Source organism: Anas platyrhynchos, chromosome 11 (genome assembly GCF_047663525.1).
Source record: "Anas platyrhynchos isolate ZD024472 breed Pekin duck chromosome 11, IASCAAS_PekinDuck_T2T, whole genome shotgun sequence".
NCBI lineage: Eukaryota > Metazoa > Chordata > Aves > Anseriformes > Anatidae > Anas > Anas platyrhynchos.
Genome location: NC_092597.1, coordinates 21275649 through 21303311, shown reverse-complemented (window position 1 = coordinate 21303311; position 27663 = coordinate 21275649). Strand labels below are relative to the sequence as shown.

The window sequence follows — 27663 nt, the reverse complement described above, 5'->3', positions numbered from 1 at the left end:
GCCTTTGCTGGAAATAAAAATTATGTTCATTCTTTGGACTGAAATGAACTCATCAGTCTGAGAGGCCTTAGAACAAGATATTTATAAATGCAAATCCCCCCCCCCCCTTTTTTTTTTTGGCATCACAGCCTTAAAAATATCAGACAGGAAGAAAGAGAAACATCTGCATTGATTTTGATGGTTTAATACTCAAGAGTGAAAAAGTGTAAAATCACAAAGCTTATACCACCACAAAAATGCAGTTTCATTGCAAATAACCAAAACACAAGCTGCCTGCAGTCTCATACAGCTGACATCAACAACCCAGTTTCAACATTCTTACCGTCTTTTTAAACACCTGCTATTCACAAACAGTCAATACAGAGTTCTGGATCTCTCACACATCTTTCTCGATTTGATTCCTAGACCAGTGGTTTACACATTTAGAAAAGAGTGCCCCACTTCTGATCTATTTCAGCATATAAATACATAGTTTTTACCCCCCAAATTAGTAATTATTATTTTAAAAGCTTTTTTTCCTAATCCAAACAGCATAAAAATTCTTTTTATTTTGTATTTAATGAAAAGCACAGCTTATATAAGCAAGCTTCAGAAGCGCATGCTGACTGAGGTGATACCACCAATCCTTTCAGCCACGTTCTAATACTTATGCAGAAAGTGATTACACATAGGGTGAGTTAGTACATTACACAGTAAGTAAGGTATATTTGCTCTTACTAGTAACATATGTACCTATGGCCCTCATTCTGCAAATGTGACTATTAGGCTTGCAGGATGTGATTGTCCACCTAACTACATTTTGTTGCCTGGAGGTAGTGTTATCCAAAAGCTGTCATTATGCCAAAATGTCTCAGGTTAATGAGAGCTAAATGGAAAATTGGCTGCTTATATAAAAGTTTTTAAAACTTACACCATCCATACACATTTATTCATAGGTATAAGATTTCTTTGTTTTCACGGCCTGAAAGTATTCTTCCAAAGGAACTGTGCATATATTTAAATGTTATGCTAATGCACATTGACAATTCCCTAGACTAAACTAACTTTCCAACAGCTCACTAAAATCCTGATCTTAAATGGAACTACAGAAAGTACACTAAAGAAATTTGTCTCTCCAGGCAATCAAACCAGTACCGTATTTTGGTATTATCTACTATACCTGTCTGATGTTAACAGGAATTTTTAAAGAGGTGTTCTTGCCTCAGTGGAAACAATACTATTTATTTTATTTTATTTTATTTTTTTCTCCTGCAATTCTAAGGACACCTGTGTTTTGTGATTCACATGCTCCTTAGTGGTTTATTCCTTCAGTTGACATAATCTGCTGAGCAGGTGAAGATAAACACAACGGAGTGTTGGTAGAGTTTTTCCTAAGGAGAATGTCTGTCAAAGCTTCCACAAATTATCAATAAATAGGATTGACCTTGTAAGTTGCTTTTTGTTGATTACAAAATACATTCCCTCCAGTATTCTTAGATTTATTTTACAGAAAATGTTTAAGTTATAGGTTAGAATCAAACTTTGAGAATAATAACACTTTTTTTTTTTTTTTTTTTTTAACTCTGTTACTTATTATAGACCCGACTCCTTTCTTTATTTAGTTATTTACTACCTGAAGTACAGAATTTGCTTGCTTACAGTTAGGCATCTAGCTGGAAAATTCTGGTTTATATGCAGTTATTAAAATAAACATGTTACCATTTTTAAAAAGTAGACGGTCGGCTAATGAAACAAAACTATAGGATGATATTAGAAGTATGACAATTAATAACATCCTATTTATAAATGGAAGCACGGGATCTTTTATAAGCATGTATGAATAATTTAAAAAAATATTATTATTATTACACAGTGAACGGTATAAATAAGCTCAGCATACATGCCTTTAGTGCTTCTACACACCTCAGTTTCCTATTCATCTTCCAGCTGCATGTTACACAGCCAATTTCAACAAATGATTTCATAGTATATAACTGAAAAAATATCCAATCCTGATCAACACTGGCACTTGTGCAGTTGCATTTATATAAAGTCAGGAAAATATACAGAAAATTTTGTAATGCAGACAAACCTCCTAAGTTTGTCTTTGGAACACTGATAATAGCTTAAATATACTTTATACAGCTTTAAATTTAGTTACTAAGGCACGCAATGATTAATCTGTCCCGTATCTGAAACAGAATGATATGTCAGTCAGCATGTAGCTTCTCCTTAGCTTTGCATTTACATTCATATTATAAAGTCGCAGTCAGTTTTGAAAAATCTAGCTTCTGTTAATATTAAAAAATCTGAAAAGTGAATATCCACACCAGACTACGATAGTTTCACTAGATTCTGATCTGGGTTAGCACACACAGAACTATGCTTACAGAACCACAGGAAAATAATTATGAGACTACCAGACTGGCACACCAGAGCCATCCGGATACAGCTGTGTGTGCTCTGCAGAGAAAGTGTGAGAGGGTGAGTGAGTGAATGTGCGTGTGTGCATGTGAATATAGCAAATATAGCAGCTTTTCATTTCTCTATGATTCATATTTCTTGTATGTGTCCAGTATCGTATCTTCTTACCCCAGTGACAAAAATATTTTCGCTGCTATTTTTGTTTCTGCTATCACTGCACAGTTCAGTGCAGCTACTGGTTCTGGCTTCTGATCTGGACTTTGAAGTCACTGAATTGCAATTGTAAAACTGAATTACATCCTTCACTTAACCCATGTGCAATCCAAGTGAATTAGCCTATTTTCAAATGGTTTAAGTAGAAAACAACTTTGGCCTGAGAAAAATGTTATAACCATAAAAAGGAAAAAAAAAAAGTGGGGGGGATTAAAATCTCAGGTTGGGTTTGCAGGGCTAGGGAAAAAAGGACATCTCATTTGTAAACAAAGAAAGGATTATCTGGAAGTTACCTGACACGTGACGATCATAGACGTGATCAGTATCATTTTTACATTTTTTCTTCAGAACGGAGAACGTATCAGCTAATTCCACTGTTACATAATTATGCACTACGTAATGTTTAACACTTCACTCTTATCCTTAGCAATACCTTGCGTCAAGGTAATCAATATACTGCAAAATAACTTGATGTTGTTAATGTGTGTAGACGCTGAAGCTGTAAAGAGTTCTTCTCCTTACATCAGCAGTAATACTATCTAGCTTATTTTTTAAATTGGATTTTTCAAAAATATAAAACGTACTCTGCAACCATAAAATTAATATTTCTCACTAGGAATATCATGAGAAATTCTTGCTTCAGTGTTACCTCTTCTTTTTTTTTTTTTTCTCATTACATTGTAGGTATACAAATACTACCATTTTTGTCATTGCTTGCTATGCGTATTTCCATCCTAAGGATTTTTTTAGTTGTTACGGATGTAATAATCTTATCTTACAATTTCATTAGGTATTGCATACAAGTACACAGAAATGGAACTTAAAACCAGCTACCTACCACTTTCATGAGTCTTATGACCTCTTATATTTGTGGTTAGTAGCTTAAAAGAGAATTGTTGAGTATTTTAGTAACCAAGAAGAATACAGTATTCAGAAACTGAAAAATCCTATTCAAATACACACTTGTTAATTAACCTGCTATAAAACAAACAAAATTACAATCCTTTGAATTCCTCACTAGTAAATTTCTCTCTCTATGGGTGGAAAAAATCTCAGGTCACTGGAAACACATCTGAGGAAAAACGCAATAGCATGATTTCTCCCAAAAATAAAATTTCCAGTAAAGTAAAAAGTGTGCTGAATAGGCAGAGGCTTAGATTCAATACTTCTCAGTCCACTATTAGTATCAAAACAGATTGAATGTCTTCCCATCCCTTTTTTTTTCCTGCTTTAAAAAAAAAAAAAAAAGGATAGTCAAAACCTGTATAAGCAAATTACCAAGTAGACTTCATTAAAGTGTCCTTTCAGAACCACTGTCCATCGTTCTCATCATCTTCCTCCTCTTCATGGTCCAGATAGAGAAGAGCAACTTTCTTTTCATCTGAAATAACTGACCTTTGGTCTACCATTCTTTGCAATTGTACAGTTTTATCAAAAGCAGACTCCTCCACTACCTTTTCACCATGACCTTGGGAAAAACTGGAGAGAACATAACCACTTCTTTTACTTTCATTTCCTACAGTGTGGTCACTTTCAACTGTAATCTGTGACTGATTAAAAGAAGGGTCTTGCTTATTAGATATGAGCATCGTTGCTTGCTGTTCTCCACTTGCCACTGTAGATACTCCACCCATATTGGAAACATCCATTTGAAAAGTATAAGATGTTTCTTTGGATCCTACTTTAAAATGCTTTATGGACCTACTGCTCTCAGATGACTCTCCTATTTGTGAAAGATCTTCCAGTGTTTCAGAAATGGGTCTTGTAAAAACTATTTGCTCAGTGTGAGTTTCCCCAGGACTTATTTTAACATGCCTGAAAGATGTATTGAAATCTGAGCTTCCTTCAGTCTCTGAAAGATGTCCTCCTTTATTAATAAGCTCTGGGATTTCAGAAAGGGAGCCCTGATATATGATACGCTCCGTGGTTGTAACTCCTGTCTGACCTAGTCTAAAATGCTTTACCGAGCCTTCTGAACGAGTTCCGTCTCCCACTTCACTGATTTCTATGTGCTCAGTGACGGGGCCCTGGTAGATTACTTTTTCAGCTGTCATAAACTCTTTGGGACCTAACTGAATGTGTCTCACTGAACTTTCTGTCTGTGAGAAGTCTCTGTTGTCACTGACCTCCACTTTACCAGAGATTGGTCCTTCAAAGATAACTTGTTCTGTATGAATCTCTTTTGGACCTAATCTGAAGTGCCTTACTGATCTGACATCCACAGACCCTTCTGTCTGAGAAAGATTCTCCGAGCTATTGAGCTCCAGGGAGCCTGAAACAGGCTCTCCAAAAGACATTTCTTCAGTTACCTGCCTTGATCCTACTGTAACCTGTCTTGTGGACCTACTGAAATCTGATGAAAATTTCTGCTGGGAAAGATTTCCAGAATCAATCTCTTCTATGGTTGTAGTACTGGGGCTTCTAAAAATTACTTCTTCTGTAGTTTGGATTTCTTTAGGACCCAGCTTAAAATGCCTCACAGACCGGCTCACCTCTGATGAGCCTTCTGTCTGAACAACATCTTCCGTAGCACTGAGCCCGAATGTTTCAGAACCAGGCTGTTCATATATGATCTGCTCGAATCTCTGGACTTCTGTTGGACCAACTCTAATGCGCCTGATGGATTTGCTCTCATTGGTTGATTCTGGTGAGTGGGAGACTTCTCCAAAATCTGCAGTTTCCAGAACTGAACCATCATAAGTAACTTTTTCAGTGGTATGATAGCCTGTGCCACCACTCCTCCTCACTGTGGATGAACTGTAGACTTCTTGAGCCAAAGGAGTGTAATTATCACTGCGTGAAGAAACATCTATTTCTATATCGCTTTTACCATCAACTCTCTCTGAGCTCTCTTTTTTCATGGAGTGCAATGTTGTCTTCTCCTTCTCACCTGCAATTACTTCACCAAGCTGAGCTACATTAAACTCATCAGCATTAAGGGTCTGAGATAGATTGACTTCAGCAACAATTGTCACTGAGCCTCCCTCATCTGTTTGGTCAACTTTTTTGATATCAAATTCTAAGCTACTAGACTCAGCTTGATTTTCTTTTGTTAATGCAGACAGCTCCTCTTTCACGCTTTCTGGGAGACTGCCTTCCAGCTGCTCCAAAGCTTCCTTCAAGTGATGTTTAGGGTCCTTAGTTTCCTTTGATAAAAGACCCTTTATTGAAGTCTGAAATTCTTGGGGTATTTTTATTTCTTTTTCAGTAACAACAGATTCAACATGGGATGTTCCAGCTTTGGGATGCTCTGCTTTTAAAATATGGGCACTTGCTTCCTCTCCTACCACACGATACGTTTCCTCTGCAGAGCTTACACCTTCATCCCTCTTACTTTGTGTGCCTTGCAAGAACTCATCTTGCCAAGAATACTTAATAGTTGATTCTTCTTCTATATGAATTTGCCCATATACTGAGTCATCATCTTTTTCATTAACGATAGGATGATCATCGGGAACAGATACAAAATATTTTTGTTCAATAGGTGAATCATCTTCCTCGGTGACTTCCTCCACATGAGTGAAGCTCTCGTGGCGTTGTTTCCTCTTTTTAATATCTTCATGTGTAAATGTTACGGTTTGTTCCTCATCGCCATAGCGCTTCTCTCTCTCAGGGAATGTATCTTCCACTTCTTCTACTTCAAAGGGTGTTGAAAAATCAGTCCTTTCATCAGTGGCGTAATCTAGTGGTTCCTCTACAATCTCGACATTAACAGACAAATTCTTTTTGCCCTCACTTCCTTTCAGGCCCTGATGTACTATATCTTCTATCTTCTGTTTGGAGGGAGTTCCCTCAACACCCTCTCGAACCACTTTTCTAACATCCTGGTTAGAAAGACTTCCTAGGTCAGTATCAGAAATATCTATCTTCTCCTGAACTCGAGATTGCACTGTGGTCTTAGTCTTTATTTTCCCATCGTCCGGTTGTTCTTCCTTATTAAAATAGGTGACTTTTGTGTCTGTTGATATTTGTGAACTAGAAGACTGTGTAAAACTTTTAAGAATGTCAGCAACAATATTTTCTGCAATGTTTTCTGTCGACAGAGTTCCCGTTTTATGACTTCTGTCACTAATTCTCTCTTCATCTTTCAGACTAGATTCTGTAACACGAACTTTGTGAATTTCATCAGACTTGGTTACATGGTCATCTGTGGAAGTTTTAAAACCTTGAAACCTGATGTCTTCTTTATTCTTCTGAGATACTTTGTCAGGAGCTGTCGTTTCAAGAGTGATGGGTATCTCAATGACATCTTTGCTTCTGGATACGTCTGCATCTTTTTTGGTTGATTCGCTTTTCATAGTTCTTGCATTAGAAATATCAGCCCCTGTTACCTTCTGATTAATGACTTCCTCACGGACATATTTTCTCTGTTCTACCCCTGTTTTTGTCTCAGTCTTCCTTCCAAAATCAGCACTTCGTTCTTGTACAAAAGTCTTCTCATCTGTCTTCTTTTTCTCCTCCTTTGTTTGTTTCTCCAGCTTATCTTTTTCTTTCAGCAAAGATGTTCTTTCCTCGGTTGGTTTGCTACCTTCTCTTTTTTCTTTTACCGTGGTCCGAGTTTCAGTTATGGTTTCTTCATATGTAGATGGTTTAAAGCTGGTATTCAGCTCATAAATTGGAAATTTAGTGAAGCTTGGCTTTGTTCTTATATTTTCAGTACTCTCTGGCTTTTTGTCTGCTTTGCTGTCCTTGTCTGATCTTTCAGTGTGTGCTGATTGTTTTGAAAAAGATACTGTGGATGAAGCTGTAACTTCTGTCTTCTTTCTTTCTGGAATTGTCGCTGTGTTTCTCCAGCTGCTGTAGGATGGAGTAAATGCTCTTAACTCTTTGTGGTCTGTCACAATCCTTTCGTCTGTTCTAACAGTTGTGGAAGGGCGATATGTTGAACCAAGTACATCTCTTCCAAAACCTTTTCCACTCGCTGATGTCTGTGATCCAGCCTGTGTTGACTGAGCGGAATAGTGCGCAGAGCTGCTTATACTTGCTGCAGGTATTCTGTATCTTGTATCAGTGATCCTGATAGCTGGCGAAGCTTGATTTTTATTTCTTTCTTGATAAGCAGAGTAAATATCAGTGTAGTTATATGAAGTGTTTATAATATCTGCAAAAAGAGTATAGGTGACCAAACATTAAAATAATGGCTTGTATCTAAAAAGAATATAAAATAAAGAGAAGTAGGAAATGTAATATTAGAATTTTTAAAGAAACAATGCCTCTTCATTTTCAGTGAAACTTTGGCAAGGCATTCCAGTAGGTTTTGCATGATAATTAAGTCTATGCATAAAATATATTAAAGCTGAAAGCAAAGCTTTTTACTAAGTTGCAAGTGCTTGCTAATTTTATGTTTTATGATCTACTGGTTATTATATTTACTTAAGAATTACACATTTCAAATTTATATTAAGGTTCATTTACATTTAAAACTTCTTCTTAAACAATGTTTGCTAATATCCTTTTTTTTTTTGTTTGTTTTTGCTTTGTTAGTCAAAGTGGCCTGAAGCTGCTCAGTTTCTCTGAAGAATGAATGCCATATCTGCCACCGTATAATGGAAATAGTCAACACAAATACAACTCTCTGTTGCCACAAGACACAACAAACTACAACAAAAGAGAGTAATAAAGAACCTCTTAGGCCATATTTGCACAAGCTAATAAAATGGACCAGGAAGCACTGACTGGCTCTAAGACTGACTCAAATTTCCTATTCCTAAAAAGCTAGCCACATCTGCTCTGACTTCTGTAGTGCTTCCTGGCCTGCAGTAACCACTGATCACACCTGAGCATTGTCTGCAAAAGGACCAGATAGTCCAGATCAAAACCGTGCCGGGGCAGTGCTAACAATTTAACACCACATGCAAACATATGCGAGTGTTTTGGCCTAGGCCCGACTGTTTAATTTGCTGCTACAGATACAGCCTTCAAGTCTCTTCTAGGACTACTGCCTATGATAGGTTGATGATCTTTAAGACAACACTTAAGATAAAACTCAGGCATATTATCTAGACTAATTCATGAGAGTGGAGAGTGGCCATCACAGTCAGATGAAAGGTCCATCTCATCTAGTGTCCTGTTTTCAGTGACCAACAGTAGATACATAGGGAAGAGTATAAGAACAGGGCAAGTAAATAGTGATACTTCCCTGGTATACTCTCACAGCCTCCAGAGATTTGCAGCTCCTAAGATAGAAATGGTATCTTTATGTTTAGTAAGTATTGGATTTTTCTTTCGTTACTCTGCTTAAATCTGTCTTTAAACCCATGTAAACTTATTAACACTCACAACATCTTGTGATAATGAATGCCAAGGTTTTAACTAAGTTTTGTTAAATACCTCTTGCTCCATACTTCAAAACTCTCTTCAGAGCTATGGGCATCCAAAAGCTTTGCTTTTAGAGCTATTTTTGCTATTAGAGCTACAAAACATCACTTCCTGCTTACCTTCTCCACCTGATTCATGATTTTATGAATTATAAATTATCTCATATAGCATAGCACTATGTTGATTTAAAATATTTAAACTCAAATTTGACTCAATATTCACTTTGCAGTACACTCATAAAATTCAGAAACACCGTAACGCGATAGTTTCCAGTTATATTTAACTTCATTCAACTTTCAGTTTTAATAGTAATTTTTTACCTTGAGGCAATTGCCCTGCAAGCTGTTCTCTCCATGTAATAATCCACTGGTTGCTCTCCCCTTCCAACAAAGCTCTGCAAAACACATAGAAAGCATTCCATCAATATTGGGAAGAATAATCATAATATTTAAAATGTATAAGTCTTAGAAACTGAAATAATTATTCTGCAGGTAGGTCAGATCCTGAGAGTTTTTCACATCCTGTATTTTTATCAGTGGGAATAAGAAATCTTTAGCTCCTTCCAGATTCTTAGTTTACTGAGTCCAATTCTTCAGAACAATACAATAATCTTACAGTAGGTTATAGCAAAGAAACCATATAGTTTTACGTTAAAACTTCCAAATTAGTCAATATACTGTTTCCTGACATGGACAAGATCCACCAATTTCCACTATGGAATCACAGAAGCTAGCAATATTTTCCAGAATGATGGTCTTATAAGAGAGTTAGGAACAAATGAATCCAAACAAAACTTAGCAACTATTCAGTAAAGCTTTTTCAGAGAAACACATGGAAATGTTTTATAAAGAAAATGCAAAGATGAGAAAATATTAGAAAGTGAATAATCAGCAGCTTTCCTGCTGGTAATATAGTACTAAAAGTGGTGCAGATGATGTATGAGGGACTGCTACACCCAGGATTTCTAATTTCTATCCTTTCCAAAAGAAAGGGGAAGAAAGGTATTACTTCTGCTGTCAAATGCTGGCTAGTTCTGGAGGAAAAACAGTGTTAAAGTGCATTAAATAACTATTTTTAGATCTTACTCTGTCTGAAATGAACACAACATATTTTACACAAAAGAACTTAGAAAAAAAAAAAAAAAAGCATTGCGATAGAAACTGCTTGGTTTCTTTTAGTGGCACCTCTCTTTGTCTCTTCCATCCATTTGTTTTCTGCAGCGCCTCTCTAACAGTTCCAGAAGCTGCCACTTCCACAAGCCTTGTGGTCAAGGCTTCCTCATGTTGACCAACCAAGACATCATATTAGCTCAGCTGCACTTTTTCAGAAATGGACAGGACAAACTAAGTTGTTCACCTTTACGGAAATTATATCATTACAAGCAAAAGAGCCTGGATAAAAGATCCAGCAGGGAACCACTGCTGATAATCTGCTCTGTAGGTTTGCCTATTACCTCCTTTCAGTGTGCTAACTCACAGAACGGGGACTGCTAGGTTGCCTCTTCTGTGCTGGAGGCACACATTGTGTGTTCTGGGAGTCACTGCACCCAATCTATTGCTATCCTACCTTTATGCCAAACATAGTTCCCTACACAGCATGCAGGAGCAAGGACAATACCTCCCCTCAAGAACAACCTGACAGCAGCCACAGCCTCTCAATTCCTAAATAACTTGCTACCCTCCATTTTCTTCTTTCTACAGCGGTGGAAAATACTCCAGAGGTACATTTCACAGAGATATTAGCAAAGCTGAGGGGCAGAACATTTTCAGAAATAACTGTTCTACATTAAGAAAATTCATACAGGCACACAACATACTTATGTACCCTTGGGGGAAAAAGGACTAAGTCCATTCTCTGTAATTACCAAACTGCCCTATAAAAATAAAATTGTTGGCTTCTTCCATTTACCAAGTACAAAAAATAGATGCCAGGGTGACATCTCATTCAGTCCAGGAATTGTTAGGTACGGTGGTCCAATAAGACTGGGTGTCAGAATTCCTAGTAAATTCTCTGGAAATTTGTGTGTGCTTTCTTCTCTCTTTCTACCTGTATGCTTGTACTGTCTGATATGAAGTATGTCCAGCTGCTCTTCAAGAAAAGAAGAAAAAAATGTGTCCCTTTTCCACTTTTGCTGAGGTATGAGCTATGCAGTACCCTGAAATAATGCTAAACTGCAGTGTTGTGGTGCAGCAGCCTAAAAATCCTATGGCAGGTTCTTTAAATATGCAACTGAATGCAATAATCAGCAAGGTACTTTGGTGTTTTTAGAGTCACTTCTACTGCTGAGGTAACTGTTTCATCATTTCCAGTTTTGGAAATGCCAGATGTTTTGTACTGATAACACAGAGCCGCAACATGAAAGTTGTCAAGAGGGAGGCTGGAGGACTGTGATAACTGAGGCTTCTGACTCCCTGGGGGGAGCTGAAAGTACATGAAGATTTTGGGATAAACACATTTGCTGGGCATTTCTAGAAAAATGAATAATGCAGACATTTTAAGTATCACCTGTAGATCTTACATGACATGACTAATCTCTTTGGACATTGTATGCTTCTTTTGGTTTCTGATTGCTCCTAGATCCAGTAGGGCAATGCAACACCAGCAAAGATCATTGGCAATTTTGTTCTTTGCAACCATGGATTTGCCTAGAGCCAGAAGAAAAGCCAGACTACAATTACCTAACATTATTTACAGGCTACTTCCCCCCTTGAGCAGGCTCAGATGAACAGTTTTACTTGTAGTTTGTTGGCCAAATTCAACGCTAGGACATCATTTATTAGGTAAAACCAAAGTATAAGCAACTCATCTTTGTGCATGTTGAGAGAGGCTTGGTAGGAATTAAATCACTTCAACACTTCTAGAGAGCGTTCCCAAGAGCAAACATCTTATCTGATGAAGTTAGTGGGTGCCAACAGTTTTGTTCTGAAATACATACTAGAAAAGTTGGTAGCATTACAGAAGCGTATCAAGGAGCTGGCAATGAAAGTGTTAAGCATGATGAAGGAAACTAGGAATGTGGGTAGTTTGACTAAGGATTTCTGGCTGCTGTTAAAACAACAGTTGTTCAGTTGCTGCAGCAACGTATGAAGTCACTAAAAATAAGTTCCAAGAGGTAACTGTATATGGCAAAGGGCAACAGCACACAGAAAAGCCGGGGCTGAAATATTACTACTGAAAATATGTTGTAATTGAAAATGAAAGGCAAAGCTTCATGAAACCTCTCTAAAACTGGACAGTGTTTTACGGTACACAGTCCATAATGCATTTCATCAAGCTTGTCAGATAAACAAGAAAATATTAAACTGACTTTAGTTTAATAAGCTAGCATAAGAAACTGTAGTGCAATGTACTGAGCACTCATCAGGAAGCCAGCAAAGTCAGGTTCTGTTCAACAGCTTCACCATCGCTTTAGTTTATGCAGGGCATTTTGCTTCTTTGTTCCTTTGCATATCTTTTTAACACCAATTATTTAAGTCATAAGCTCTTTGTGGTAAGGGCTGCTTTAAATCTTATCTTAAACCTGAATAATAGATTAATCTTAACTGTATGAACTTCTAAGTATTTACAGTAATAACAACAAAAAAAAAATCCTCCATGCAGCACTCTCCTAAAAAATAACTGCCAGCCACTTCCTCGAGGTCAGACCCCACATGAGATATATCCACACTGTGCTAAGACTTAGTTTAAATGCTGCCAGAAAATACTACAACTGCACCTTTAACTCATCTCATTATTAATACAGTTTATCTAAGGTAAGCAGCTACATGGTGGCCAACCTGAAACCCTACTGTGTGCTGGATGATAAAAATTAGTCCAGGAGAGCAGGTGGATGAGATAAACTGCTTGGGGTGGGAAGAAATAAGTTACCAAAAGTAAAATGATGCCACGCGAATGTTATCATGGTCATTCACAACAGCAATAGCTTGCTCTGTCTCAGTTACAGAAACGGTTACAGAAATCTGAGATAGGGGTAGTTAGCCAGCAGGCCATAAAAATTCATCCTCTCTATCCCAGGTATTTGAGAAGGAGTTAAAAACAAAACAAAACAAAACAAACAAACAAAACTTCTCTGGGAAATGGAACAGGGCGAAGCATTTTTAAGGGGTAAAGGCCAATCCCACACATCTCATTTCTATCTCAGGATGAGAGAACAAGGACTGTGTGAAGAACAGCTGGTGACTGAATGCACATGAAAATCCTTGGGCATGATAGACTCAGAATATTTTCCAGGAAAGCAAAAGACATATGTGGTATTGGACGGCACAAGGTGTAAGCAGGCTGTAATGCAAGTGACTGTAGAAGCTATAGTGAAGAGCTGAGGAGGCCTTAATGTTGGTGATGATTTCATGAGAGGTAGGATAGGAAAGGTGTTGATGGAGGAAATCACCCTAAGAAAGATTGGAAAGTAGGCCTGACAAGGAGGTCTTGACAATGCCCATGACCAAAAAAACATGCTTTGTAGGCTCCACTGCTCCAAAATGCAGGGTGATAGCCGAGGATAGAACACTTGTGTGACACTAAGATTTCAAAATAAAATATTTTACCCTTCAACAACAATAAAGTTTAGGGAGATTTAGGGAGAAACCTTAAGCAGGTTTTCTATCTGCTTTTAATTTTAGAGTCTTAAGCAGTGAATAGTTCACCACTTCTTTCTGGAAATAAAACTCAGGATAGTTTAAGTAGTTGTGGTTTTGCAGGTTTCCAAGAACACAGACCAAAATCAAAAGGAACTTGATAAACATTTACTAAGCACTGGAGAAAAAGGATTGGGAATGAATATTTCCATGAGGTCTAACTTTATAAAACCATATAAGATTTCACTTTCTGAGTGGGCCTCAGCGTCCAGAGCAGAAAGGCTGAGCAGAATCCTAGAGGAAGTACACTTGGTCCTTGGGGAAGGGTGTTCCTTGCAACAGGGAACCTTCTTGCCAGTTCAGAAGCAGTACTGACTAATGGAAAGAACTAGCTTTAAAAATGGACCTGTAGGAGTTGTAAAACAAAGGGAAAATATAGGTGGGAGGTACAAGGACAGCTCCAAGAAGTAGACCAGACACCACACCCTTAACCTATAATGCCAAGAAGCAAGGAACTGCCAAAGCCTTCATGGAAACTTCTCAGTGGAAAGTTCAGGATGTTGAACTGAGCCTGAATAGGTGCCTTTTGTTTCCAATATGCATAAGCAAGGGTATATGTGAAAATGAATGGAAGCTGGGTTCATGTGCCATGGGTATCACAGATTGAAAGGCCTGGCAGAAAGACTGGATTTCAAAGTATAGATGAGCAGTCCAGAATTGTCTTACTAAGCAGCTTACTAACTGGATCTATGATTTTACCCTATCAGCAGAGCTGATAGAGGCCATCCAGTAGGGAAGGCATTATTTTCTTCAGTGAGGGGAGGGGGAAAGCCAAAAAAAAAAAAGAGGTAAAACTGCATACACGTAAAACAAATAAAAAATGCTTTCCAGCTTCTGAGATTTTAGAAGATTTTTTTTTGCAAGCATTAGGGGGTTTTTTTGTGTGTTTTTTGTTTTTTGTTTTTTTTTTCTGATCTGAACTGCCCATTTCTCTGGATTCATCTCCAGATCTTTTCTGGTGGATAGATACTCATTTGTCCACTGAAGTCTGCCTTGCCAAGAGCAGTGATACCAGTTGCATTCACTACAAACGAATGAAGAAACCCTACATGTTGAGAAAGCATCTCAACTGGGCAACAACCACATGCTGCAGATGGATTGTTCTCTGTTATCAAGGGCTGGGAATCCTTAGACAAACCAATAGTGCTCAGATAATCAGTGATAAAACTTCTGGAGAAGTTTCAGAATTTCCTAGGCTTACAAGGCAGAGCAGAAACACTGACGGTTCACTTATTAACTAAGAATGTGTCAAAACATCTAAACATCTGGGCATTATCATTCCCAATTCTGGCTGAATACTAATCATTGAATCAATTCTGTTAGTGTGAAAGTGCTAATCCCATTTTGCAGATGAATAAACCAGATGGGGAAAGTTTAAGTGAAACCAGAAAAAGTCAATGTCACAGATGGGATTAAGTTTAGAAAAATCATATTTTTTTGGCAAAAGTAACAGAATGCACACAGGTAAGGATCGCTATTGGCTAACTTTTCCAGAGTCTGCCTCTTCCACTAATGATGCCCCAGACACTACTGGCTTTCCAAGGATCACTGGGATCCCACTCCACCAACAAACATCCAGGTACCGTTTCTCACCAATTTATAGCAAAGAACTTGTCCCACAGGCTGCTTGTGACTGCATCCCTTCCAGGAGCCAGCCTGGGGCTGTGCATCACAGCATACAATACTCAAAGCACCTTGCATGGACTCTTTTTACTTTTTGATGGACTACAGACATCTTTTGCTCTCTAGTTTGTTACCAAGCCATTCAGAAGTTACTCTTATAAGCTTCTCAAATTTTCTGTATGTATATATATATAGACTGTGTATATTATATATAATATATATAGTACTTATAATATATATATATATATATAGTACTTAGTATTTATTAGCTGAAAAGTTGGTTGTTGATATCTGAAATATGTCAAGAATAAAACCTATTTCCCTAAGAAACCAAGGATATAGAAAGCCAGGATTTAGCAAATGCACTTTTCTGTGACCTTCCCACTATTTTGCAACTGAAACAAAACAAGAATGGGAAACTCATTACTGACATTGGTATTGCAAGTGGCCGGTAGACAACATATTTAAATGATGAAGGTTGCTGTGCAAGTTGACAGATGGCAGCTACACTGCCTTACATTTTACTGATTGAGATAGTGGCTCCTCAGCTCGTAATCAAATACAGCATCAACAATTAACATCAACCTGATGTCAACTTGACCAGGACTAAGGTGGTTTCTTACATACCAATATATTTGTACAAAGGTAATAGGAGGATTCCTGTGGTTTATATTGGCTTCTCTAACATGTTCTACAGACAGCGGAATAGAATGGGTTACTACTAGAGTTAGTTTTGCCCAAGGGATCAAATTCCATTCACCTCTGCCCACTGATAATGCCTATCAGTGTTACTTATGAATAATGATATTTTACTATTCTTACAGTTTTTCCAGAGATCTCAAACAACATCACATATTAAAAGCCTACTGAAAGGGTGTCATCTTGCTTGCACAGTCAAGCACAAAATGGCATGATAACCATGTCCCAGAACAAGTCAATGGCAAACTAAAAATTGACATTAGGGGTCCACTCGCGCTGTTCTAACAAAATTACAACACATACAAGGAGTCTAGATCTGAGTCTCTGAAGTTAACTACTGATATTTTAAACGGTGGAAAGATGAATGGGACTCCCACATCTGGGATTTAAATCACCCTCCGATTAGACAATTGAGTGTGACCGCAACTCTTACCTGTAAGTTTCAATCTCAAGGATGAGGCCGGCTTTCACTTGCAGTAATTCTTGATAGTCCTTCAGGTAGTCTGTGATCGACATGCTCAGGATCTGCTTTTCTTCTTCTAGGGCGTCGATTATCCGCTAAACAGAAATATTGATTCTTAGTATTGAATGAACTTCAACATCTGTCACACTTGTATGCCTAATAACTTAAAAGCTTTAATTAAACAAACAAAAAAAATAAACAAAACTCTGAGAGAGCAATAAATTAACATATTCTATCACTTCAAAAAACAGAACAGATCAGCTCTGTGACCTCCCCATATGCATTATTACTGAAGCAAAATTTTATGCTAAGATTTCACTTTATGCCTTATGAAGCTAGTTAAATACTTAAGCAACACCCATTCAAATGCCCTGTACAAAAGTTATCAAGCATACTTAGCAAGGAAAATACACTGCTTTATAAATGTGACTTGAATGTGATTCATTTTATCATTTTAAGACCTTAGGTGTGAGTGTTTGAACCATAGTTGAGATTGGGAATTTTGGCAATTTCTCTTTGTTAGTATTTTGAGGTCCATAGACATGTGTGCCCAAGCCAGTCTTTGGATTCAAGTATCTGGAGATATTCATAGTGTCTAGAAGGTAACGGATGAACCTTCAGAGGCTCCTTCCAGTCTGTTTTTCTACAGTACTTGGATGCCTGCTTCGTAAACCACACAGTATTCTCCTAACAGCTACTCAGAAGACAAAAGAGATTGCTCTTTTTCATCTTGATAACTCAAAACAACATTGCACCTTTATATGACGACTATAAATGATGAGAGAGTAGGACTGATGAGAAACCTGTCCACCTTTCTTTAACAAGTTTGAAAATGGAGAAAGAAGCTGATAAGCAGAGAAAGGATCCAAATTGATCTAAATTTGAACACACTCTAAAATACTACATGGAACTTTAAATACTGGGTAACTGCACCCAACAGAAAAAGCAAAGACGTATTTGACAGAACATTAAGATTTGATTTAGACCAATGTAAGTGACTCCTCTTGAAAATACACTGCAGGACATGAGTACTCTAATCACTGGTGTTACATCTCACATGAAGGGCAAATTCCCACCTCCAGAAAATAAACCCTCCTCTGATAATTGAAAGGAGCTTGTTCAGTGCAGACTCAGAACTAAAAGTATTGATGTTAGCTGCTCAGTGTGATTCTTAATGGTTTCCTTGCTACGGATATAATCTACTAACTCAAATCTGTCCTCCTCAGCCAGCAGACTGATGCTAACAGAAATGCTATAGATTACACCTAGTTCTGGGAGCTAGGAAGACAGAAAGGATATCTCAGCAAAGGCCTGGCTCCATTTGGTTCACATCACATTGCACTAGGCAGGAACACCAAACTGCCACTTACTGAACAAAATCTCATACACACGTACAACACTGAACAGGAATTCATGACAGCATATATTAGACACATCTTAACAAATCCTTTGCAATACAAAATGCAAAATCAAGACACGGGTAGTCTAGTTTTCAAAAATTCAAAATACTTCACTTTTATGCTTCGAGTGCTCAAGTATCACAGTGTGAGCAACAGCATAAAAACAAAGAGCAGGGGACTCCCCACTCTGTTTAATGCCATTATGATACGCTCTTGGCAGAAGTGAGGTTTAAGAATTAAGAATATGAGGTGCTGGCATTGCCAACATTAATGGCCTTTTTTAAAAGTAAAAGCAAAAAGAAAGCTTTATGAAGGAAGCTGCCTGTATCTTCTTAGACATGTAGGTATATCTCTATAACACATTCATCTTCATTTGCAGCTGTTGATATACAATTACACTGATGCTTGGGTATTAAACTTGGGCGATATGACAAACCTTGCCTACAGTCCTCAGTGTATGTTAAACTTTTTTTTTTTTTAATGTCAGAAGACAAATAATATCTGAAGCTAATAATAACAAATAATATCTGAAATAACACCATCAACCATCCCCTGCCTGCAGCGGAGGTAACACCCTGTGTGGTCGTGCATGATGGCAAGCAGAACCACTGACCTTCAGCAGCTCTGAGGCAGCAGGCCTATTCAAGAACTGACACAATGGAAAATGTCAAGATGAGAAGGGAAGAAAAGTGCCAGGCCCTGCTTTTAGAAGGAAAAGGCTATCAAAAAGGAATGGAGAAGATGTTGCCAGAACCAGAAGAGTCAGTGAAAGGAAGAGAAGACAAGAAAGACTGCATCTCTACGGGACCAACTACCAAAGGTGGTAAGAGCTTGGATACAAGACAAGAAGTGATTCAGGCATTTGTTGCCTCCCCATTAAACAGAGGCTGAAGTGTACATGTGCATGCATATGTTAAAAAGAGCTTCACAATGCACAGGTGTTGCCAAAGCCCCAGGAGAACCTATACAGAGAGTCTGTATGCTGGACTAAGGGTGCAACTCCAAAAAACTGGGGGTAGGCACGCCTGTGCTTAAGTCAAAGAACTTCGGTTCCTCACCCCAAAGGTCTGCAGCCTGACTTTGAAAAGCCACTGAGATTCTACCCACTGGATTCAGAGAGCACATGGGATCCAAAAGTTTGTGTTAAATACAGTGTCCTAATGATTACCATAAGGGGCTACATACCTCAGCCAACTGTGCAATAGCTCTGAAGGAATTCATTCCAGCAGGAGCAGACATTGTATAGACTTGGGTGGCAGACAGCCACCGCCTGGCCTGCCCTGATGTTTAAACACAATACAGAGGACAATTGGCCTTACGTACTGCTTCCAAGCATGCTAAAAGGTGTATGAAGTTTGGGAGGTTGCAAGCTGACCAACTTCCATTTTGCCAAAGGTAATCTGCATTGTTGCAGCCACGTTTGCTCCACAATGGAGTTTCCTCAAAGGGATTAACTTGTAAAGATTTGTTTCTCATCTACATCAACTGTCCTCCAAGTTGTGGTGAGGTCCTACTAGAACCGAACAACTGAATGTAAGTGATAAACTCATCCTTCAGATGTCCCTTTCCAGTCAGCAGTGGGAAATTTTAGAAGGGCAGTGGCAGGAAAAGAATGTACTTGGGTTGTCCAAACTGTACCTACTGAGGGAATAAAACCAGGGTTTCAGACTCCAGCCCTTTCCATCTGGTACAGTTCACCAAACCCACAGCTCGCTCAGTGGCTCAGTAAGGGGAAGAACTGACACTCTCTGCTTAGCTGGCTAGAAACTGGTACACAAAAATGCACATAAAATATTGATATGTTAATTTGACAAAATGTTTTCTTCTCTGGAACACCCAACAACAAGGACACGGGAACTAATCCTAAACCTACAGAATTAGTGAAGGATTTCTGCCTCTTTCTGAAGCAGCAGGATGAGCTGCGGCCTCTTACACATCTGAAAAATACGGGGCTTCCTTCTGCTGTCACTCCATATGCGAACTTGCATTCAGATCACCGGGAGCTTTTGCGTGAGTATTGTTAGGGCACACAGCTAAAATTATGGAGGTAAGACATAAGAGATCTACTGACTTCATCCCTCGGCATCCAGGACGAGTGAAAATGTTCCAAACAATGCGTGATTTACCGCCTACAGGGTTCAGCTGAATTATAACTCCAAGCACATATTTCTATTTAACATTGCTGAAAGCTTTAGCGAGGATAGGGATGGGGCAGGAGACAAAGATGGACATATAAGGCGACTGGATGATATATGGAAAGTATGAATAAATCTACTTGCTATTGCAGCTGCAATGGACAGTAACCACTTGACTAAAATCTGTACATACATATCATTTCTATGTGACACTTCCCAATAAATAACCATGGGATAGATGCTCTTTAAAGCATAATTTGAAATCCATGCTAAATATACTTCCACCAATAAAAGAAAAAAAGCTTTGATCACAAGAATAAAACCTGAAAAAGCTATTTCTACACGTTCTATATTTTTTTCTCACCAGATGTGGATGAAAGACTTTCTTTCTCATGTACAACAGACTGGCCATTGGAAGACCTTTTCCATTTGAAACCCAGCAATTTAAATATGGAACTGTTCAGAAGATTTAAACCTTATGGTGTCATTTTCACCACAATTCAAACATTTTTTATCTATCTATATATACATATACAAAGATGAGACAGCTCACATGTTTTCAAGTTGGATATCAAAGCACTGTTGTTTTTTTCTTTTATTACTATTTATTACTAGCTATTGTTCTTGTAAAAACACAAAGTATGCCAGATGCTCTTGGGAGTAACACAGAAGTTTATCATCTCAGTAGCAAAATTACAATCCAGTTTTGGGTATTGAAACAGAACAACTGCAGGGCATGCATTGATTTTGATTATCTGACTTCTAAAATGTGTTGGACTGTCTCCACTTGCTCTTCTGTATAAAATTCTTTAAAATAGCAAGCAGATACAGAAACAACACACTGGTATAAAAACACCTAGCTGAGTTGAAAGAAAGAGCTAGGCATCTGAGCACACCCAATCCCACTGGTTCTAGAAGAAAAATTTGTAGTGTCGATAATGAGCGATGCTAAATGCTCTTTTTAAAAGAACATTGTATTTAAAGGTTTTCAGTTCAAGCAATGATGATTAGAGGTAAATGATGTTTTCATCATTGTGTAGCTTGCAGATTGCAAACAAGCAAACAAGCTAGTAGTGTACAAAAAACAGACCCACAGCAGCAGGTCCCTGTCCCTGCCCGCTGGCCAGCACCTCCATGACCTGCCATGGCTGTTCGACCCAACATGACCATGAAAACACGGGGTTCGGATAAACAAGGAGCTCCAGCAGAGTGTTAGTAAAAGGTCTAGCAATGAACAAAAGAAATGTTGCCCTCAGGAAATGGATCGATGGTCTGGATGAGCTAATATGCGCTCTGTGCCCTAAATCCGATGAACTGATATTTTGTTGTCCTGGCATCTGCTGATCAGTTCACACACACAGGGTGATTATACGTGCTGCCAAACATCATTCTGCCAGCAAACAAATCCTCAGCTACAGATGCCACGATAGCCCTGTTTAGAACAACCAAATATCCACCTGAAACTGCTACAAGCCACTTACAATGTTGAAGTTTTATCTCCAAACAATTTCCACTCAGCTTTATGTTGTTGCACTGTAAGAAATCATCCTGCCTTCAGAAGACTAACTTTTCTCAACTACAGCATGGACTATGAACATTTCTCTATGTCCAGAAGTGGAAAAAAATTAAAAAATTTGGATCCTCTCTCTGATCCCAAGAGGTCAACCTCAAGTCCCCGGGCAGAAGGGAAGGAAGCTCCGTGTCCCACCACCCAGGGACATGGCTCATCCATCCCAGAGTCAACCTGAGCAGGGCCCTGGCAAGGCAGCAGCTCTGGGGAACTTGGAGAGGGCACATCGGGAGGGGAGCACCTGTCACCAGCGGCTCTCACAGGGTCACTGTCACCCTGCGGCCCCCCACCCTTCACAGCAGGATCTCCCTAAAGCAGGGCAGGGGGGCTCCCTGCAGCCCCCAGGGATGGGCTGGGCAGCAGCCAGCTCCTGCAGGGCCACCTCCTCCTGCAGCCCGGGGGAATCCTGCTGCAGGGCTTAGGGGGCTCCAGGGCTCACATCCCACCGGGGGCCGGGACCTCGAGCAAAAAGCGAGCGGGAGAGCAGGAGGAGACCCCGGGGGAGCAGCGAAGCGGCCGGGTCCCACCACGCTACCTCGTACTCCTCCACCTCGGCGTTGTGGCGCTCCTGCCCGGCCAGCAGCTCCTCCTCCAGCCTCTCCTGCAGCCCGACCAGCTCCTGGCCCTGCCGCCGGAGCTCCTCCAGCTGCTGGCGGCACTGCCTGCCCTCCTCCCGCAGCAGCTCCAAGTTCTCCCGGCTCCTCTGCGCCTCCTGCTCCTGCAGCGCCCGGATCTGCTCCTGGTAGCGCAGCAGGGTCTCCCGGCAGCTCTGGCCGAGCACCATCTCGTAGGTCGCCTCCAGCTCCTCCAGGCTCAGCACGGACAAGGGGGGCGGCAGGGCGGCCAGGTCGAGCCGCAGCTCCCGCATCTCCACCGCCTCCCGCTGCTGCCTCTCGGCCAGCTGCCCGTGCTCGACCTGCAGCTGCAGCAGCAGCTCCTCCAGGGCCACGCAGTCTCCCCGCAGCCTCTGCAGCAGCTCCCACTGCCGGGCCAGCTCCGGCTCCAGGCGGCGCCTCGCCTCCAGCACCTCCGCGCCCAGCAGCCGCAGCTCGGCCAGCTCTCGCCGCAGCCCGTCCCGCTCCAGCTCCGCTTCCAACTTGGCCCGGCTCAGCTCCTCCAGCTGCACCCGCAGCCAGCCCAGCTCCTGCTCGGGCACCCGCAGCCCCACCAGCTCCTGCTGCCTCAGCTCCGCCAGCTCCCGAGCCAGGAAGCGGTTCTCCTCCTCCAGCTCCCGCACCCGGCCCACGAAGAGCCGCAGCCGGGAGTTGAGCTCCTGCAGCTCCCTCTTCTCATCCCAGCCCGCTTCCCAGCGCCGCCACATCTTGCCCGGCCTGCGGGCTCGGGGCCGCGGCGGGTCCCCGGGCTGTCCGGCGCCGTTCCCCTCCTGGCCGCCTCCCCGCGGGGCTCTGCCCGGCCCCGCCGCTGCCCGCTGCTCTGCCCTGCCCCGGCCCGGCTCGGCTCGGCCCTGCCCGGCCCCGCACCGCCCCCCAGGAGCCGCCCGCCCCCGCCCCCGGCCCCGCTCCGCCGCCCCGCGGCGTCCCCTGGCGGGCCCGGGCCGCTCCTGCTGGGTGGCTCGGGGTGACATCGGGGGGTGACATCGGGGGGTGACACCGGTGGTAGCGGGGTGGTTGCACCAGGTATCTTGGAGGTCTCCTCCAGCCCTAACGGTTCTGTGGTTCCAGGACTCCGCGAGCTGCTCAGCAAGGAGGCAGGGAGGCATCGCTCCCTGTATGATCTACCAAATTAGAGGAAAAGATGAGGATGACTCATTTGAACCTTTTTCATCTCCCTAGGCACTCTTTCTCTCGCTCCCTCTCGCGCACGCGGTTCAATTCTCGAGCAGAGCTTTGCTGCTTCACACAAGGCAGCCAGCACCTGCACCTCTACCACCTCTGCATTTACTCCCTGGGACGGTTCCCAGCACCAGTCACACTGGGAAGCAGCAGGAATTTGGCACAAGCCCTGTGAAGCTGGGGAGTGGGGAACAGCCGAACGGCATCCACCCTCTGGGGGCACAGCATCCCCTGTTCTACTCTGTCCCTCCCTTCCTGAAGCCCCTCACCTCTGCAGCCCACCTCTCTTTCTCTCAGAAAGGCCAAATTTTGGCTGCTGCTTGGCTCTCCACAGAGTGAGTTCCCTTTTAATCTCAATAAAGCCTCCAGGATTTGAGCCCAACCACCGCAGATAAATCATTGGCTTTGGCCTAAAAGTGAGCCAATTCAGCCTTGGCAGATTTGCTCTGTCAGAGGTCACCGGGAAGCTGAGATTTACTAAAGACACTTGCTTTTTCTTGGCCTTGTGGTCAAAATCAAGTCCCTCGGTGACGCTTTAACACCTGCTGTTCTTTTATGAGGGAAACCACTGTGCTTCTGGGAGGAGGTAGGTTCCTGTGGTTTACAGGCTTTTTCTACCTCTGATGTCACTGTTAGCCTAAAAACCCCAAATAAAGAGCAGGCTGGCAAGCAGCGTGCTGCCCACAGCAATGCTGCTGCACTGACAGGAGCAGGGCGGCTGGTTGAAATGAGCTTTCTGGGGCTTGCTGTAAATGTCCTGCAAATGTCAAGCTAGCGGTCGCTTGTTCTTTCTTGCCGACAGCTTGACTGATTTCTTGCTGCAGCTGCATTCATAAATTTTTATGATTACATTGTGGAAAACCCAGGAGGTACTGAACCTCTGCCTTTATCTCTCTTGAGAAAACACCACAACTTCTCTCTAGATGCTGAACAGCTTTCCAGGCTGGGGAATCAGCTTGTTGTGAAACTTGTGCCTGTTGATGTCTGCTAAACAGCTTGTAGCTTGGTCCTGGGCCTTGATGTCAGCAAGTGGGCAAGAAATTTGTGGTCTAGGATAGGGAACAACTGTCATGAGCAAAGTTTAGGCCCTTGCTGGAGCAGAATTGACACTGTCTGACCTGGATTCCAGCCCTCCGTAGCCCCCAGGTGTGCAGATACCTGAAATGCAAACACATCTTTGGCATCCTTTTTCCTGAAGTCTTAGTTTGTGCCTGCAAAAGAAGGAAAGGAAAAAGCAACCTGACACAATCTACCAACGATGGGCAAATGAAAAACACCCAGAGGCTTCTGCTTCCTTTATTATTTGTCTTGCCCTAGGGGAAGAGGGGTGGTGGAGCCGCAGCTTCACTATCACAGCCCCTGAAGATGGCTGCAGAAGAGCCCAACAGAAGAGGTCACTTTCTCAGCAGCAGATCTTTGGCACAATTGAGACAAGCAATGGCCTGGAGCCTCCCTCCTCCCCAGGTAAATCCCTGGTGCAAAGGGCCCCATCCTGCCCCTAGGAAATGAAAAAACACGGTTTGTAGTAGCAAAGATCTGGGGAGGGAAAGGGCAGACAAACTTCATTGCTGCTTCATTGACAGCAGATGCCAATTGGGTCTCTGTGGTCTCTTGAGCTCCAGCAAAGGTCTTGTGCTTTTCCGAGGTTCATTGTCAGCATCCTACAAATTACAGAGTGTCACCCTGGTAACTCCTAATCCTGCTTCAGCACAGATTGCTCCGCATGCTGTCTCATCTGCGAAGTTTAAAGGATGAAGCTGTCACTGGGGAAACGTTCTGGTTCTGACATTCCTGAGATAGATAGACACAAAGAAAACATATCGTTTATTAAAAAGGTTCAAGACGTTGTGATTCCAGTTTACAAGGGAGCTTCAAAACACCTGTTTGTTTACAGATAATTCCTTCTGTTAGATCCTTGGAGGAATATTCCTCTGTACTGGGTGGGAAGGAGGGTGACGTTCCCCATCTCCACCTTTTGGCTGCCATGGCCACCCTGCATTTGTAACAGTGATAATAATGCAAACACCGCCACTTTGCTACTGTAATAATACCAGGTAATTCCACAATACTGGGGAAAGATGGACTTTGGCTCTCTGCATCCCGTTTGCTGGGCTCCACCAAGCTTGTAAATCCTCAAAAACTCACTAAAATACAGAAGGTGATATTTTCCCACAGGATCCTCTCTCTCCTTCCAGACCAGGGGCATCCTTTTGCACTCCCATGCTCCCTGCAGTGTCTCCACCATCTCTGCTGGATTCAGCAGGAGTTTCACGGTTTATGGATTTCTTCTGGGAGAGATACCAAAGAAAAGCGATTTCAGATATGTCACCCTGCCATATTTGCACCCCTTTGGGTAAAACTTTGCAGAGCCTTAAACTGAAAACAAGAGTTATCTGCAGGGCAATTTTGCTCTCCGTACGTGCTGCAGCTCCAGAGAGCAAGCACATTTTTTCTGTGACCTCTGGATCTTACTATTATGAGCAGTGACCTGTTTTTCTTTTCAAAGGGTCTGTGAGAACTGAAGCCTTATTTGACTTGGTACAGAAGTGCCTCTTTCAGAAAAAAATAAATAAATAAAATAAAATAATTCTATAATTCTATCTATATATTTATTGCAAAGACTGAAAGTCTTAGGTTATTTCTTTCTTTCTTTTTTTTTTTTTTGTTTGTTTGCTTTTTTTGTTTTGTTTTGTTTTTTTGTCTCCACAGAGGGGAGTTTTCTTCTTTCTGTGAGCAGTTCAATCACTTCAGCCCGTGAATTTTTTCTGAGCACTTGCAGAAGTGGTGTCCGCCTCTAGATGGTGTGTTTTACCCAGAAGATCTTCACTCCTGGGCCTTTACATAACTTTTGCTCACTTGTCTGAGACAGGTTGCTCTCTCCAGCCAAACAAAACAGATTTTAGTATTTCCTTGTTTCCTTATGGTGAGAATATGACTGCAGTGTAGTGCAAAAATGATAAAAATATAGGGCTTAGATGCTTAAAAAAAGTTTTTTATACAGCACATGTTGGACATGTGATGTATCTACTGCAGAATTGATAGTATTGCATGTCTTCCTGGTTCCTGCCTGTGCTATCTAAAATAAAACAAAATCTATATATTTTTTTCTAGTACAATGCTTTTGCTTTTGTACTTAAATGCAAGGAGAGAGGGAAGGGACAAAGACTGGTAATGTCACAAGGCTAAGATATTTTTGTAATAATTAACTGCATATACAGTATTTATACCTTTTTTTTTCTTTCCCCTTTGGACAACACAGGATGGAACTATGAAGTTTTTCGGGAAAACATGTATTTTAGCAAGCGTGTGGCATTCCCCAAACTTCTGAAGCTCATTGAGAGCTGTGAGCTGCTGGGCAGGAGATTTCTAATTGCTGTGGCATGGTTTCTGTGGGGCATGCTGCCCCAAATGCTAAAGAACTCTCTGGATAATAATTAATTGAGACCCAGAACCTTCCTGTGAGGCAAATTAAATGATCCCAACATGATCTTCATGACCCAGGTCCTTTTCAGGACATCACAGCTGCCCTAAATGTGTAGTACAACAGTTCAGAGTTCAGGGCAGAAAATGAGGAAGAAGAACATCAGAATTATGTCACGGAGGATGATCATAACTCCCTGCAGCCTGAATCTGGATCTCAGCAGGCACAACTCTTATGGGGATGGTGAGAGGACGGCAGGCAGGGATGTGCCTTGCAGCACATGCAATAACCAGGCAGTTCATGTTACACTTACGCAGGGTTGAAATGGGCTGTACTACATACCTGGTAGAATTCCTCTATGGAAATCTCTTAGAAGAATAAAAATCCAGTCTATCATAGGACATGTGATTCTATTTTCGTACCTCAATTTGATAGTCTGGAGAAAAAATTGTATAGAAGCGTGTGTGAGATGAGCAAGCATCACAGCTTCTGTTATCCTTCTGTTTTAGTTCTCTAACGCCTTTCAGTACCCGGGAATGCAAATAGAAGATAGACCCCGGTTAACCAAATATCCAGTATATAGTTTGTGACTTGCTTAAAATACCGAGTGGTTTCCTTCTGAATGTCAGCATTTCACTGCACTGAAGGATCACCAGGAGATAATTTAACCCCCAAGTTTTGGTCACTCCAGAAAAGAAGCAGGGAGGAGTTAGAGAAGAAAGAGCAGTTTGGTGTTAGGAAAAAAGCTGCTCAGTTGTGTGTGGAGTTTGTTGGTTTTTTTTTTTGTTTGTTTGTTTGTTTTTTTAGAAATTGTAAGAAAGTGTGGTTGTCTTGGACATAGGAATGGTATGGTTAAATTAACTGAGAGCAGAAAAGAAACCAATCTGCTCGCACCGTCCAACTGAAAAGCACAGAAAGTAATCAAATAGAAAGAATGATGAAAAATAAATTAGATCAAAATTCTGTGAGCTTTCATAAGCTAAATGTTCTT

At 41.2% G+C, this 27663-nt stretch overlaps 1 protein-coding gene across 1 annotated transcript; it reads right to left on the bottom strand.

The window, feature by feature from the left end:
* Positions 1–168: 168 nt before the first annotated feature.
* On the bottom strand, positions 169–22923 carry SYNM (synemin). The gene is made up of 4 exons (XM_027465718.3): positions 21994–22923; positions 16324–16448; positions 9255–9328; positions 169–7717 (listed from the first exon to the last, which is right to left on the bottom strand). The coding sequence occupies exons 1-4, from the start codon at positions 22777–22779 to the stop codon at positions 3921–3923; spliced, it is 4782 nt and encodes a 1593-aa protein (XP_027321519.2). The 5' UTR covers positions 22780–22923; the 3' UTR covers positions 169–3920.
* Positions 22924–27663: the final 4740 nt, after the last annotated feature.

Excerpts from the sequence above, each read along its gene's own strand:
- SYNM (XM_027465718.3), bottom strand. The coding sequence starts at position 22,779 with ATGTGGCGGCGCTGGGAAGCGGGCTGGGATGAGAAGAGGGAGCTGCAG. Across the intron at positions 16,449-21,993 it reads CCGAGGTGGAGGAGTACGAG|CGGATAATCGACGCCCTAGA; the intron begins GTAGCGTGGTGG and ends ATTTCTGTTTAG. Across the intron at positions 9,329-16,323 it reads CTTGAGATTGAAACTTACAG|AGCTTTGTTGGAAGGGGAGA; the intron begins GTAAGAGTTGCG and ends TGTGTTTTGCAG.